Source organism: Oculina patagonica, chromosome 10 (assembly GCF_052425735.1).
Source record: "Oculina patagonica isolate OP01 chromosome 10, crgOcupat, whole genome shotgun sequence".
NCBI classification, from domain to species: Eukaryota; Metazoa; Cnidaria; class Anthozoa; order Scleractinia; family Oculinidae; genus Oculina; species Oculina patagonica.
The window spans coordinates 16,004,950-16,020,701 of NC_135767.1; the positions used below are offsets into that span (position 1 = coordinate 16,004,950).

At 38.7% G+C, this 15,752-nt stretch overlaps 2 protein-coding genes and 1 pseudogene across 2 annotated transcripts in view; 1 reads left to right on the forward strand and 2 right to left on the reverse strand.

Annotated features, from left to right (window-relative positions):
- Window positions 1-15,752, reverse strand: part of LOC144628955 (uncharacterized) — a 272,516-nt gene that overhangs the window by 83,888 nt on the left and 172,876 nt on the right. The gene's annotated exons all lie outside the window — the stretch shown is intronic.
- On the forward strand, window positions 4,868-5,995 carry LOC144628742 (histamine H2 receptor-like; annotated as a pseudogene).
- LOC144629156 (tetratricopeptide repeat protein 28-like) lies at window positions 11,833-12,774 on the reverse strand. The gene has a single exon (XM_078487363.1). The coding sequence runs from the start codon at window positions 12,772-12,774 to the stop codon at window positions 11,929-11,931; it is 846 nt and encodes a 281-aa protein (XP_078343489.1). The 3' UTR covers window positions 11,833-11,928.

The window sequence follows — 15,752 nt, forward strand, 5'->3', positions numbered from 1 at the left end:
AAGAAAAATCTATTTTCTTTAAACTTTGCCCACCAATCTGTCTTAACAAAAAAACGAAACAGCTTTCATATTTGCAAATATCGCAAGAAATATTTTTTTTTTTAAGAATTACGTTCAATTGGACCACGACCGGCCTATTTTTAGCAATGGCGACAACTGAAAATAGGAAAAAACGTCGAGTCACCGCTTCGAAAATTTATGCTCCAATTTTAGGAATTGTCTTAACTCTCCTGGAATAAATTGGACCTTTTTCTGTATAAAGCACGCAATTTTGGTTCGTTAAAAAGAAACAAACAATACGGCATATTTTTGATTTGAAGTGTACTTGGCCATCTGACGCCAACGGCTCAAAAAAATTGCACATTTTCAACGGGTCATTGCGCAAAAGTCCAACTACTTCCGCATTACATTTGTTTCCATACCAACTAAAAAGAAGTCAAAGAGTATGGAAATGGAAAAATATGTTGTGGTTTAAGCGAGCTTTTAGTGCAACCAGGCGGCAACTTGGCTTATGTTGCGAACATGTTTTGCTTACATAGCAACAGCGGGCAGTTGCTCACGCGAAACCAATTAAGTATAAACAACACAATATTTCGTAAACATTGTAACCTTACAAAACTTTATATCCGCTCACACAATAAAACATCATTTAAAACTCGAAAACCTTAGCAGCTAGCGAGTCAGCAAAAAAAATACTGTCGCCTACCTGCAAGCCGGTGAGACAACAAAATTCATTGTCAGGTCCGCCATGGCCATGTTATTGGATTCCACATTTCTTTCTGGTTTTCGTCAACCATAGTATCCGCAGAAATATTCAAACGGTAAACATAACACACATAACATAACATTGAACATACCACATGATTGTGATAACTGAAACAAATGAAAGAAAGTTGCGGGCAACACATCCCAAGAAATCAATCGATCACAACAGATCGGCTTGAACAGTTGATTGAAAGTTGCGTCACGCAATCTAACCTGAATCCAACTGCCTTAAGGGCGAACTGAATAATTATTGTCCAAGAATCGGACTGTCCAAAATATCGGCTCTAAATATTTTTAACAGATGTATATGTCCTCGTGTGCAACATTTTGGTATGTTTATTAGAAACGAAGCGTACGTATTAAGTTGAAAACGTATTTAGCTGAAAGAAAACTCAAACAGTCCTATTCGCGGACGGGTTTTTTCATTCCCCGGTTGGGCGGGTTCGTTAAGGGGGGGGGGGGGGTGTAATAGAGCTCAATTGACCTCATCATCTATTCCTTCTTACGGAGAAAGAAGTAGGGTGGAAATTATCAGAAGGATAGAAAAACCCTGCACATTTTCTGGCCACACTAAAAATATAGCCAACGAAAAAGTGAACAAGACATTTTTGCTTAGAAAAATTTTCCACTCAGCCATTAAAGGAAATCTATAAGCTTATACTACCGTAATGTGAGATACGTTTACAAACCTGATCTTGTCGGCCATGTGCACATTTAGCACATCTCTGCTTCTAATGGCTTTTTCATCGCCACGGTGAGTGGGATATTAGAAAGGCCCGTGCTGTTTTGAATATTTCCTATGAAAAACTAGAATGGCGATGCTTGGGACTTATATAATTTCGCCTTTCTTTGATGAAGACAATCCAAATACACCTGCTCTTGCAAAAACTAGTTCGTGCTCTAACAGAAATGCCACGAAATTAAATGGTTTGCTATAAGATCATTGCAGTCTCCAAGACGAACGAGCTCGGTTATCCCCTTCGATTGTCGCAACTTCCTCTATACTTTGAAGTGTGAAACAAAAAGCGCAACTCCTCCATTTGTTTTGTAAGTTGATAATGCTTCGCGAGAACAACAACAAAGTATGAATGACAAGTGCGTGGCGGCGTGGTTTGTAAAGACTTATTTTTGTTCCACTTTTTATTCATTTCTTACTTACCTTTATCGTTTACTAGAACAATTTATTATTTTGAAAAAGCGGGTTTTTTGTATTTGAAAAGCGAGCCTAAAATTTCAAATTTGAAAGCATCCAGATGTAGATGTACAGGAAGTGGTCGAAAACAAGAAGTCAAACAAATACGTCGGTCAAAAATATTTACAGCCCATATTTTGGACAGTCCGATTCTTGGACAATAATTATTCAGTTCGCCCATAAGGCAGTTGGATTCAGGTTAGATTGCGTGACGCAACTTTCAATCAACTGTTCAAGCCGATCTGTTGTGATCGCTTGATTTCTTGGAATGTGTTGCCCGCAACTTTCTTTCATTTGTTTAAGTTATCACAATCATGTGGTATGTTCAATGTTATGTTATGTGTATTATGTTTACCGTTTGAATCTTTCTGCGGATACTATGGTTGACGAAAACCAGAAAGAAATGTGGAATCCAATAACATGGCCATGGCGGACCTGACAATGAATTTTGTTGTCTCACCGGCTTGCAGGTAGGCGACAGTATTTTTTTTGCTGACTCGCTAGCTGCTAAGGTTTTCGAGTTTTAAATGATGTTTTATTGTGTGAGCTGATATAAAGTTTTGTAAAGTTACAATGTTTACGAAATATTGTGTTGTTTATGCTAAATTCTTTTCGCTTGAGCAACTGCCCGCTGTTGCAATGTAAATTAAACAAAACATGTTCGCAACATAAGCCAAGTTGCCGCCTGGTTGCACTAAAAGCTCGCTTAAACCACAACATATTTTTCCATTTCCATACTCTTTGACTTCTTTTTAGTTGGTATGGAAACAAATGTAATGCGGAAGTAGTTGGACTTTTGCGCAGTGATCCGTTGAAAATGTGCCATTTTTTTGAGCCGTTTTCGTCAATGGCCAAGTAGACTTCAAATCAAAAATATTTCGTATTAATAGTTTCTTTTAAACGAATCAAAATTGTGTGCTTTATAAAGATAAAGGTCCAATTTATTCCAGGAGAGTTAAGACAATTTCTAAAGTTAGAGCATAAATTTTTGAAGCGGTGACTCGATTTTCAGTTGTCGCCATTGCTAAAAATAGGCCGGTTGTGGTCTAAATGAATAAAATATTAAAACATATATCTTACGATACTTACAAATATGAAAGCTGTTTCGTTTTTTAGTTAAGACAGATTTGTGGGCAAAGTTTAAAGAAAATAGATTTTTCTTTTTTCAGAATATGGCTTACTTTGAATCAATGGAAAATATTTTTGTCATTCGCCGCTCCAAGTCGCTCGTGCGTGATGAACATCAGGGAGAGTTCAAGTGCTGTTATTTTTGGTATTTCTTCTATTGTAGGCAATCTTTAGGATAAATACTATTTTCCTAAAGTCTCAAACGTATAAAACTTCAAAGCTAATTTTACCGTGTTGTCTTTGCCCAAAAAATATACAAATTACTCTATTGCGTGTTTCGTGTCACGTGTTTCAGTTGTTCTTTTCAAAGCCGCGGAATTGTAATTATGTCGACCTTTGATCGACCTTTGTTAAAAACTGCTACTAGATCCTACACTTTTTAAACCATAAACCTAAAATTCAACGACTGGACTCTCTTTGGCTAAAATATCAGAAGATTTGAAGCACTACCGGTCAGCTTTTTTCCTCACTGAATTTGGATTATTTTAGCCTTTTTCCTAAATGAGAAAAATGTGTCTACTTAATCGAGGCTCAGCTGGCTCAGAAATAATCAGAGATAAAAATACTAACTATATTTCAATAAAGGAAGAGTCAATCTATGCAACTAAGGTAAGGAAAGATTTACAGCGGTTGAAACGTCTGGGTAGCAAGAAGCTGAAGAGCGTGAAATTTCGGATTGTTGAGAAGTGAAATTTGAGCTTCCGGTACGATTACCGTTATTTGTGGTTTTCTGCCGTAAAATTGAATATTTCGAAAAACTAACTCCATATCTTTCAGTTACATACCTAGGCCTACAAATTGACAAAGTATGAGTTTTTGGACTGTGGCCAAAATTTCTTTGATTTCTTTGATTTTTTCTGACCATGACACTTAATGGTGTTCAGTTCTGATTGGCTGGCTTCGTTCTTTCCTGTTTCTTATTGGATCACAGCAGCGGGCTAAAATATATTTTAGCCCGCTGAATTCTCCATTTTAGCCCGCAAAATACGCCACAATGCCCGATGAAATGATTATAATTTTATATTTTCATCATCCAAGACTCTTTTTTCAGCTTTCCTTAGTGCCTTTTTCACAATCGCTAAATTGAAAGAAAGTAGAAATCGTTAATTTTATAGTTTGTATTTTCGTACAATTAGTGTAGATTGCATCCTTACTTTTCGAAAATCAAATTCGATTTGGACAATACGCTAGTACAAAAGTAAAAGGTAAAACCAAATTCGAAAATACAACATTTGGATAGGGAAACCATTATGTCAAAGAAGGTTTCAAAATGACCTGCCGTTAGTTTAACTTTGAGAACAGCAGCCTAGTAAGAATTAATTATCTCGTGGTAAAGAAAGAAAGACAACGATACGACCGAAAATCAGTGGATGCCGCCTAAAGATGCTTTGTCGGCAAAGTGTATTCAAATTGACTTCAATCTGTAATTACCAGTTACAAATCCTCTTGTTACACAAGTCATTCTTCCGTAAGCCATTAATACAGAATGTTGGCAATTTCAGATTTGTATTCAAGTCGGCATCAAAAAAATTCCGGTTACGTAAATTGATCAAGATTACGAATCACTTAATAGAAGTTTGATAATGAAATGATATAAATGCAAATTTTAGTTAATGAAATTGTCATAAAGTGATTAGTATTATGCCAGTGCAGGAGAACACAATACCATCTTAACTAATGCCAATCCTATATAAAGCTAAATTGAACTAAACTAAGTAAGGAACAGCAAAACGCGAGAAAACGATCTGGTAAACACCGACACTCAGTTAATCAAAAACGAAGATGAATGTCACTGCAGACAACGCCACAATACTTAGTTGTGGTCTCCCATTTCTTCCTTTTAATCCTTCAAAGCTTTCTCCTGATCTTCACGCTGTGTTTATCGTCAGAATCGTCGTTTACGCTCTCACCTGTCCTCTCGTCATTTTGCTGAACATCCTGGTGATGGTGGCAGTGAAAACCAAACGACAGCTTCGCACCAAATCTAACACAGCACTCGCCTGTTTATCAATGACTGACCTTGTAGTTGGACTAGTTACCCAACCTTTGCATGTGGTAAGCGAAATTTCACTTCTAAGAGGTGAAGTTTACATTTTTTGCACTCTAATCGATGTATCGATAGCTGTTAACAACAAATGTTTGCCGGCGTCGCTATATCATTTGCTTTAAATGAGCGCCGAGCGTTATCTCGCGATAAAACACCCCTTCGCCTACGAGAACCAGGTAACTGAAGTCCGTATCATCATAGCCTCTGGTCTGGCTTGGGCTGCAGCCATCATCCTTCCCGCGGAGGATCTCTTCATGTCAAACCGACAAATCGTGACAATACTAGCAGGTTCCGTGACACTGTTTCTCTTCCTCCCCGCCATGATGTACTTAAATGTTGTTGTATACAAGGAAGTCCGCCGCAACGAGAAACACATTGCTGCTCACCAAGTTTCCTTAGAGGCTAAGGAGAAGTTAATCAAGAATAAGAAAGCTTTTTACACGACAACTGTTGTATTATTTGCAATTTTTCTTTGCTATATTCCAGCACGTTTCTGTGTTGTTATTCTTATTTCCGTTAAGGAAAGAATCCCTGCTAATGTAGAACATGTTGTACTTTACCTTGTTATTTTGTTGCCAGTACTAAATTCGTTATTTAATCCGTTGATTTACGCTGCTAAAATAAGATATTTTCGCGTAGCTTTCATTCAGTTGTTGTCAAGAAAAACAGTTCCAGAAGCTGAAGAACTTGAAAGGAAAATCTTTGGACCAAGACAAATTGGAGTCATAGCTAATGTCGAACAAGGACAAAATAGAGCTAGCCGAGAAGAAGATGAGCAACAAGGAAATGTGACATTGAACATTGGTTATGCAACTACAGTGCGAACACAGCCGCAAGAGGAATATGACGAAACGTCTATGTAAGGATATTCTTATTTTCGAAACGAAAATTCTCAAACGATTCAGTTCTTTAAATCATTCTCGATCGTTGAAACAAACTTTGAAAAGCAATATCAGCTGTATATCACTAAGGAAGAGAGAAACAGAAACAGAAAACAACCCATGTTAAAACTGCTTGTGTAAAAACAAATTCAAGTTTAACTCTAACGTGTCGGCTCTGATTGTTGTAGCACAATTAAATTTTGTTGATGTGTTCATTTTGTTGACCTCGTTTAAGTCATATGTGGTTGGATCATTTTATTCGCAACCTAAAATAAAATTGAAACTACCCAGAAACAAGTTTTAAGAAAAAAATATTGAAAAGCAAGAAAGAAAAAGTTATAAAGATCCCTGTATGTTTCTGTATAGGTGAAAAGCCTCTGTATAATTTTCTTCACTTTTAATCGAACAGTCGTGGGTTGAGGGATGGGGAAGCTGAAGAAAAAATGGTGAAACCGTCTTATGTGTGACTTATTTTTGCTTCTTGCAGGACAAACCTTCCTTGAGCAAAGTTAAAAATTGTATTTATTTTTCTCGCTAAATGGCGCATGAAATCTTTTCATTGTACACGTAAACATCATACAGCTGAAACACAGTGTCTGGACAGCTGTTCCACGGAGAAACAAACTAGCTTCCATGCAACGTTTTCAAAACAAAACGAGAATATTAATATTCGTAGACACTACTTATACAGTACTTTCGAAAATCAATTTTGTTCTGTACGTTATGTTAGTACTTTAGTTAAAGGTAAAGCCAAATTTAAAAATACAACCTTTGAAGCGGAAAACCATTTATTCAAAGAGCGGTTTAAAATAAATCGCCTTCTGTTTAATTAGCTTTTAGCACAGCCGCCGAAAAAGATGAATTGTCACGCGGAAACAAAAGAAGGCAATTAGACGACCAAAAATAAGTAGATATCGCCTCAACAAGCCCTTGACAAATTGTGTTCAAATTGGCTCAAATCTGTTATTAATTACCGATTGCAAATCCCCTTATGTTTTGTATTTTTTTAACTATATTGTTACAGTTTCTTTTTAAGCCATTTTTACAGTTTGCTTTCCATTTCACAGGGGGGCCACACAAATGGAGCGACTGTTGATGTTTCAAATTTATAAAGGAATGTATGAGAAACTTTTGATCGTTCTTATAAGCTGAACTGTAGCGAGTTATATTTATATTTATGCTCAAAATAAACGTAAACTTACCTTAATCGTTGTGCATTGTCGTCCTTGTAGCTCAAAACGGCAAATTGTAGCCTTTTTGAGGGTTTTGCGATGCAGTCTACTGTACGTAACATTCAACGCAAAACCCTCCAAAACGCTCAAATTCGGCATTCTGAGGCTCAGTAACGACAAAAGACATCAGCTAGGGTAAGTTAACGTTGACCTTGAACATAGACATTACTCTAAATACGTTCACGATAATAAGACCCTTTCAAAATCTTTCTTTATATTTCGAACGTTAACATACAAACAGTCACGCCGCTTGTACGGGCGCCCTGTGTCCATTTCTGATCTGTACTCACCTACATTTAAAATTTATGTTAAGTGTGCTAAGCGTCAGGGATGATTAAACACTTAATAAAAATTTGCAAATAAAATGATTTAAATTCAAATTTCATTTAGTTAATAAGTTATCATGAATTGGTTGAAGTGCTATGCCCATAAAAAATGGAAGGGAAGACAACACAATCTGCTAACATAGGGAATATTGCTTTCTATCTTGCTGGTTTACTGCCAATATTGAATTCGCTCTTTAATGCTTTCATTTACGCTGTTAGAATGCGATATTTTCGCGTAGCTTTCATTCAGTTGTTGTCACGAAAAACTTTTTTGCAATCTGAGGAACTTGAAAGGAAAAAACAGAAAATACGTCTGGCCAAGAAGATGAGCAACAAGGAAATGAGACATTGAACAATGGACATACCACTATAGTGCGAACACAGCGGCAAGAGGAATATGACGAAACATCTATATAAACTGGATAACTCGTTTTCAATCGGTAAAACAAGCATACAAAAAGAATACCAGTTGTATATTACTAAGAGAGAAAGAGAGGAGAAAATAAAACAGATATCAAACCATGTGAAAACTGCTTGTGTAAGAACAAGTACAAGTTTAACTCTAACTTTTCTGCTCTGAATGCTATAGCCTGTTCCAGGCTCTCGGTAGTTATGGGAGAGCGAATAACGCGCGCGGGTGTCTTTCTCGCTCGCCCGCGTTTTTCGCTTTCCCCTTCAACTACCGAGAGCCTGGAACAGGCTATGAATGCTATAACCTAATTATGTTTTGTAATTGTGTTAATTAAGTTGACCTTGTTTAATTTGGTTCCCGTGGATCTTTTTATTGCCGACATAAAACAAAATTTAAGCTACCCACGCACAAGATATACGAGAGAATGTTGAACAAAAACAGAAAAAAAAAAACGCCATAAAGATCCATACAGTGATCATTTGTAACTGCAAGCAGCCGGTTGTTTCTAAAGTGATACGCGCGACCGGCCGGAAGGGTTGGAATATGCAAATGAGAGGAAAAACGAGGAGGTAGTGCTAATCCTTTGAGCTCCTTTCCGTACCCGCGCTTCTTGCGACTCGCTGCTTCGCAGCTCGCTACTCGCTTGTATTCGCGTTTGCGTGTTGCAAGCTAGGAAAAGAACAGCCTAGATCGTTTGTTAACCTGAAAATTTTGTTTCTCTAGCGTGAACAGACTGCATATTATTTTCCTCATTTTAAAATGGAACAGCGCTGAGCATCTCCTGTTGTGGGGAAGAGACGAAGGCGCGTTCAAAAAAACAAAAATCCTTATCAAACCTTTTCATCTGTGACGTTTTTTTTTTTTTTGCTTTTTTGCTTCAAGTTTAAAATTGTATTTATTTTTCTCTCCAAATAGCGCATGAAATCTTTGCATTTTACTCGTCGAAACTTAACTGTTAACATCAACAGCTGAAACACGGTGTCTGGACAGCTGTTCCACGGAGAACAACCTCGTTCCCAGGGTTTTTCTCATGGTAAAATGGGAAAAGGCCTGGGAACGGAGTTGCCACGGAGAACTAAAAGTAAAGCTCGGTTATTGTCAGCCAAGAAAAGCAATATAATTTCCGTGTCCTTACTGGCGTAACAAATAATGAAGTATTTCGTTCGTTTCCCAGTAAGGGGAAAAAAACAGTCGTCTCCCTCTAACGTTTCACCATAAAAAAGAACATCCCGTTTATTACGTTTAGTTCAAGTTATTCTTTTTTCTACATTTGATTGAGTCTCCATTAGTTTAACACCTACTAAAGCAGGCGAGCATAGGAGAAATAATTTTCGTGTCACTGCCAGTGTAATTAGTATTCTGCCCAAAGCTTTTAGGCACTCAAAATGTATTTCAGAAAAAGTTTTTCAGACTACGGCTTGAACATGTACTTACCAATAAATTTCCGTTCCCTTAAGTATTGTTTGACTTTGTTTCGCTAAATACACCTTTCATGAATGCCTTCCACGTCGGCTCTATATTTACTTTTCAGTTATACAAATTAAAATATGTATAAATAACTCGGTTCATTGAAATGGTCCCCATCTCAGCTCAAAAGAAAGACAGATATATGTAAAATAAATGTGTTATTTTATATTTTAAGTCTTTTCTTTGTTTTGGAACATTAATATGCCTGCCGCGACCTCATATGGATCCATATGAAAAGGCTCTTTTACTTCTTCAGAATATAACATGATAGAAAATAATTAATTAGACTGATTGTGGACTGGAAACATTTCGTGGGAGAAGTTGCTGATCGCACAACAGTACGTACAAAGCACCATGCTGGATGACATGACACTTTTGGAACATGTTTAAAGTGGAGATGGTCAGGGAAACGGGAGCCCCGGAAAAAAAGAGGGCGGGAAGCGGGATTCCTAAGATGGCAGGAACAGGGAGAAAACGAATAGAATTTCGCAACATTTCCTTATATTCCCAACAGATATGGCACAGCAGGAGAAAACGGCTACGGAAAGAGGTGCCGGAGGCGAGAGTAAAAAATGCGGGAAGGGGAAGTAAAAGGCACGGGAGGCGGGAGGTTCAGATCCCCGCTGTCCTTCTTCACTTTAGAACATCCTAGCAGTGTGCGAAAGATCATGGGTTTTTACGTCCCGCGTTCGTGAAAACAGAAATTAAAACTTTCTCAAAAACAGCTTTCTTTCTTTTTTCCCGGCTCGATACATGTAGGTAGTTGTTGTCTACAGTTATGCATTTTTGAATCTCGGATTGGTCTCTATCATGTCTCTGCCGCGTTAAGTTTTCTACGCAGTTCGTTCAGCCTTGCAGTTTCACGTTTCATGTTTTTCATTTGTTGGCTGATAGGTCTTTCATAGATCCTGCGTACACTAGCAGCATTTTGTTCGCGGCCCAGTGCAGTTTATTCATTTTATTATTCTGTGGCTAGCGTTATCCGGACAGTTAATTGAGCAGCCGCGATATGATCCACATTCTTGGTGTTCAACAATTCAATAGGAACAGGGCAGTAAATTACTTTAGTTTAGAGTTTTTTTTCTATTGAGTGTCGAACTTGTTTGCATCACTAGCTTTCCAGGTGAGGTCGAGGGGTGTACATCTCTGAAACCAAAATAACTCTTCCACGCGATCTTTATAAATCGTAATCTCGATTTCCTGCCCCGACTAAATCAAAAGCTATACCTAAATATTCGAAACTGAATGTTGTTCAAGCAAGTGATATTAGAAACTATAGCAACAAAGTCTAAAGAACCACCATATTGTTTCAATGTTTAACGTTTAATTTTACTTAATCAGGAGAGGGATAGGGACAGCACGTCCATGATACCTACTTTACTATTTTTTGATTAAACGCCGAACTCAACGAAACGTCAACTGAACGTGTGGGAGGCGTGGTAGCCTAATGGTTGCTGTGCTGAACTTCGGATCGAGAGGTCGGGGCTTGAGCCCTGGTTGGGTCATTACGCTGTGTTCTTGGAAAAATGAAAATGTTCAAAACTGAATATTGTTAATTCAAAAAGTTTAGCAAGTGATATAGGGACCTGTAGTTTTTTGGTCTATTTTTCTATGCTGTAATATTTTATTCTGGCAAAAAAATGGTTGTTGTTGTTGATGATGCTGATGTTGTTGAAGCCACAGCAATGGAGTATACAGAACCACTGTTAGTGTTTTACCCAACTGTTTCAAAAGTGTCTGAATGGGGTTAACTGACTAGCCACAAAGGGCGAAAAATATAACTAACAACCGACAAAGTAATAAAACTTTATCTGACTACCGACATGGGGACCCCCCATTCAGACCCTCTTTGAGTGTTTGACGTCTCTCTCCACCCAGGTGTATAACTGGCTAACGGCGGATGGGACACTAGGCCGGGACGAATTTACTTCAAACAAACGTCGCGGATCTACAATGACGAGCCATCATGACGTCGCGGCTTTTGTGGAGAACATACGGTACACCTGGGCCGGGTTGCTAAACGCACGATTCGGGTTATCCAGAATTAACACGAACTTTGATTTCAATTTTTTTAACTTTTAAATGAGACTTTCTGTTTATACCTTCTGTTCTGCAGTTTTGGCGTCGACTATTCTCAAACTCCAGAAAACATAAGCAATAAAAACACTTATATATGAAAAATTGGACTTTTGGATAATTCGGTTGACTTTTAATCACGGGTTAGTGTTGATAGTCTTTTGAACAACCCGGTTCTGACCTTTTTTTTTAGTTTAAGCGAGACCCCAAGATTATCCGTTTTCCAGTTCCTTTTCCTCAATCCTCCCTCTTTCTCAGACATGTTTTGCAAGCATGCGCTACGCGAACGTCGGTCCTGACTTCATTACTTGTAGTGGAATGAAAGACGGATTTAATTTTGATTTAACTCAACAGGCAATCAACACGTCAAAATCATGAAATCTTGTATTCGCTACTTTAAACTTAATTTTGTTTTCCAAAGTTAAAAGTTACGTTATCTCCGATCAGCATAAACGGTGCCCACTCAGAAACCTTGTTAAAGCCGCTGTCTCTCATCCACTTCATGGCCTCATGAAGAGATTCACTGGCGCTTTCTCCACGAACAAGGTGCTCGTAGAAACAACTCATGAACTGCTTTGTTGCACTGTCTTCTAAGGCCCACAGTGCCACCAACACTGAGCGTGCACCGGATCCTAAGAATGCGCGAGCGATTCCAACAACTCCCTCAGCTCTGATTTGTCCACGGCCACTGTGACAACAACTTAGTACTACCAGTTTAGCTCGCAGTTTAACTTGTGAAATGTCACTAACTTTCAAAAGGTAGTCGTCTTCTTGTGGAATCCCAGTAGTAGAGCCTGGAGGTGCAAGGGCAATTTCTCCTCTTTCAGCATTGCCATGTGCAGCAAAATGTATCAGACACACTGAATCTATCCTTTGAAGTACCGCCTGCTTCGTTGCATAATGTCCTAACAAAGGTTGAACTCCCAGCAGTCGTCCAATCGTCTCTGCTTCCTTTCTTGCACCAGGCAATGGAAGAAATTTTTTATTGAGACGTCCGTTGTAAATCACATGACCAACCTCAGGATCCCCCACTATCAGAGCATCAGTCTGACTGTGATAGTCTGCAGGACTATCTTTAATGAGCTTGAGAGTCGTCAGTGAAGGAATGATGCGGATGCTGAAATTCTCTGATAAATACTTTCCATTTTCATCGAGTAAAGCTGCAAATGGAACACGGTACAAGTTGCGATCAGGAACAATGATGATTTCAGGCTCTTCGAGCAAGTCGGCTACGGGATTGATGAGCATTTCGTGGAACTAAGTTAAACTCGGTTCTGGACCTTTTTCATCCTTTGCATGTCGCAAAGCTGCAAGGCTCGTTTCCTGAGAAGAATCAGATTCAGCCGGCTCCATATCATTTAAAGATCGATCTTCACAATCATTCTCGGGTAAAATACCAAAGCTGCGGAAACTTTTAGCCATGATATCAAAAAATTCGTCTAAATTTTCAGCTGGCTGTGCTAATCTTTTGTGGAGAGTCTTTTCATCCACTGTCTTTTCTCGGAAATAAATGACTCCGTTTGCCTTGAGAATCCACAAAAACACTCTTTGAACATGATAAAAAATGTACAGACAAGCGCATTTACTTTCTAGGGTCATGACATTTTCAATGCCAATCCACGATTGAGGGTTAGCTGTTATGTGTTTATCAGCAGAGTACTGAGTTTCCATTAAATCTGCTAGGGCTCTAGCCCGTCCCAGCTCTGCAACATAAAGAGCACGTTTAGGTTGACCAACGTAACAAAACAATTCACAGAGGGACTTGTAGGGAAAAACATGCATGTCTGCAAAAGAGATTTTTATTTGATCGTTGACTGCATTAAAACCTCGCAAATCTTCGGATATTTGAATACTTCGAAACAGACAGGTAAAAGCTTCGTTAAACTTTTCCTGTAATAACTTTGTAAAAGTAAGAGCACAATAGCACTTAAACTCTGTTTCAGCGTCTCTTGTGTCTTTACTTATTGAAAGTGCATTCTTAAGACATTCTTCGGCTATGTCATTCTTATCGAGAGATTGAAACACCGTTCCCAGTCTTAAGTAACTGGCCGCTTCTCTTGCCCTGTCACCAATTTCAATTGCGATTGTAAGTACCTTCCCGTGACATTCTTTAGCCTTGACATTATCACCAATGAATTGAAACAAAGTTCCCAGGTTTCCATAATGCGCTGCTTCTCCGGCCCTGTCACCAATTTCCACTGTGACCGTAAGTGCTTTTTCGAGATATTCCTTACTCTTTCCATATTTACCAAAACACTGATACACATTTCCCAGGTTTCCGTAATTTGCTGCTTCTCCTGCTCTGTCACCAATTTGTATGTTGATCGCAAGTGCTTTCTCAAAACATTCTTTAGCCTTGTAATATTCACCGAGAGATTGAAACACAACTCCTAAGCTTCCGTAATCTGCTGCTTTTCCTGCTTTGTCACCAATTTCCATTGTGATTGCAAGTGCTTTCTCGAGATATTCTTTGGCCTTGACATAGTCACCGAGAGATTGAAACACATTTCCGAGGTTTCCATAAGCGGCTGCTTCTCCTGCTCTGCAACTAATTTCCAATGTGATCTCAAGTGCTTTTTCGTGATATTTTTTAGCTTTGACATAGTCACCGAGGGACTGAAACACACTTCCTAGGTTTCCGTAATATGCTGCTTCTCCCTTTCTGTCACCAATTTCAATTGTGATTGCAAGTGCTTTCTCGCAATATTCTTCAGCTCTGATATAGTCACCGAGAGACTGAAACACGTTTCCTAGGTTTCCGTAATGCGTTGCTTCTCCAGCTCTGTCACCGATTTCCATGGAGATCGCAAGTGCTTTCTCGAGAGATTCTTTAGCTCTAACATAGTCACCGAGTGATTGAAACACATTTCCTAGGTTTCCGTAAGTTGTTGCTTCCCCTGCTCTGTCACCAATTTCCAATTTCATCGCAAGTGCCTTCTCGTGATACTCTTTAGCTTTTACATAGTCACAGAAAGATTGAAACACATTTCCTATGTCTCCGTAATTTGTTGCTTGTTCTGCTCTGTCACCAACTTCCATGTTGATCGCAAGTGCTTTCTCGTAATATTCTTTAGCTTTGACATAATTACCGAGTGAATAAAACACATTTCCTAAGTTTCCGTAAGTTTTTGCTTCTGCTGCTCTGTCACCAATTTCCTTTTTGATCGCAAGTGCTTTCTCGTAATATTCTTTAGCCCTGACATAGTCACTGAGACATTGAAATACGCTTCCTAGGTTTCCGTAATGTGTTGCTTCTCCTGATCTGTTACCAACTTTCATGGTAATCGCAAGTGCTTTCTCGAGATATTCTTTAGCTTTAATATAGTCACCAAGAGTCAGAAATAGAGTTCCAAGGTTTCCGTAGCATGCTGCTTCTCCTGCTCTGTCGCCAATTTTCGTTGCGATCGCTAGTGCTTTCTTATAACATTCTTTAGCCTTGACATATTTACCGAGAGATTGAAACGCAACTCCCAGATTTACGTAATCTACTGCTTCTCTTGCTCTTTCACCAGTTTCAGTGGTGATAGCAAGTGCTTTCTCGTAATATTCTTTAGCTTTGACGAATTCACCGAGAGATTGAAACACATTTCCAAGGTTTGAATAGTTCGCTGCTTCTCCTTTTCTATCACTATTTTCCATGTTGATCGCAAGTGCTTTCTCGAGGTATTCTTTAGCTTTGACAAAGTTCCCGAGGGATTGGAATACACTTCCTAGGTTTCCGTAAAGTGTTCCTTCTACCTCTCTGTCACCAATTTCCAATGTGATTGCAAGTGCTTTCTCGATATTGTCTTTGGCTTCGACAAATTCACCGAGAGATCGATACACAGTTCCTAAGTTTCCATGAGCGATTGCTTCTAGCTTTCTGTTCCCGATTTCTCTCATGTTAGTGATTGCTCTCACATTTAGTTCTTTTGCCTCAACATACTTATTTTGACTCTGATATATCTGTGCCAGTTTTAGGCTGAGGATCCCTTCGTGGAATGTCTCACCACACTCGCAGTAAATAACGAGAAGTTAAGTTTCCTGCCATGTGTTATAGCACTTGGGTTATCGGGGATAAGACGGTACGCTTTGAACATTGTTTTATAGATTCTTGCGTAAATAGCTTTGCCATATTGCTGTTTTATACTCCGCGCCTGATTATTTAGCAAAACCAAGCTTTCCTTACATAACTCGATGGCTTGTAGAGCACGACCGGTATTGAGAAGAAAAGTGGCAACAATTAA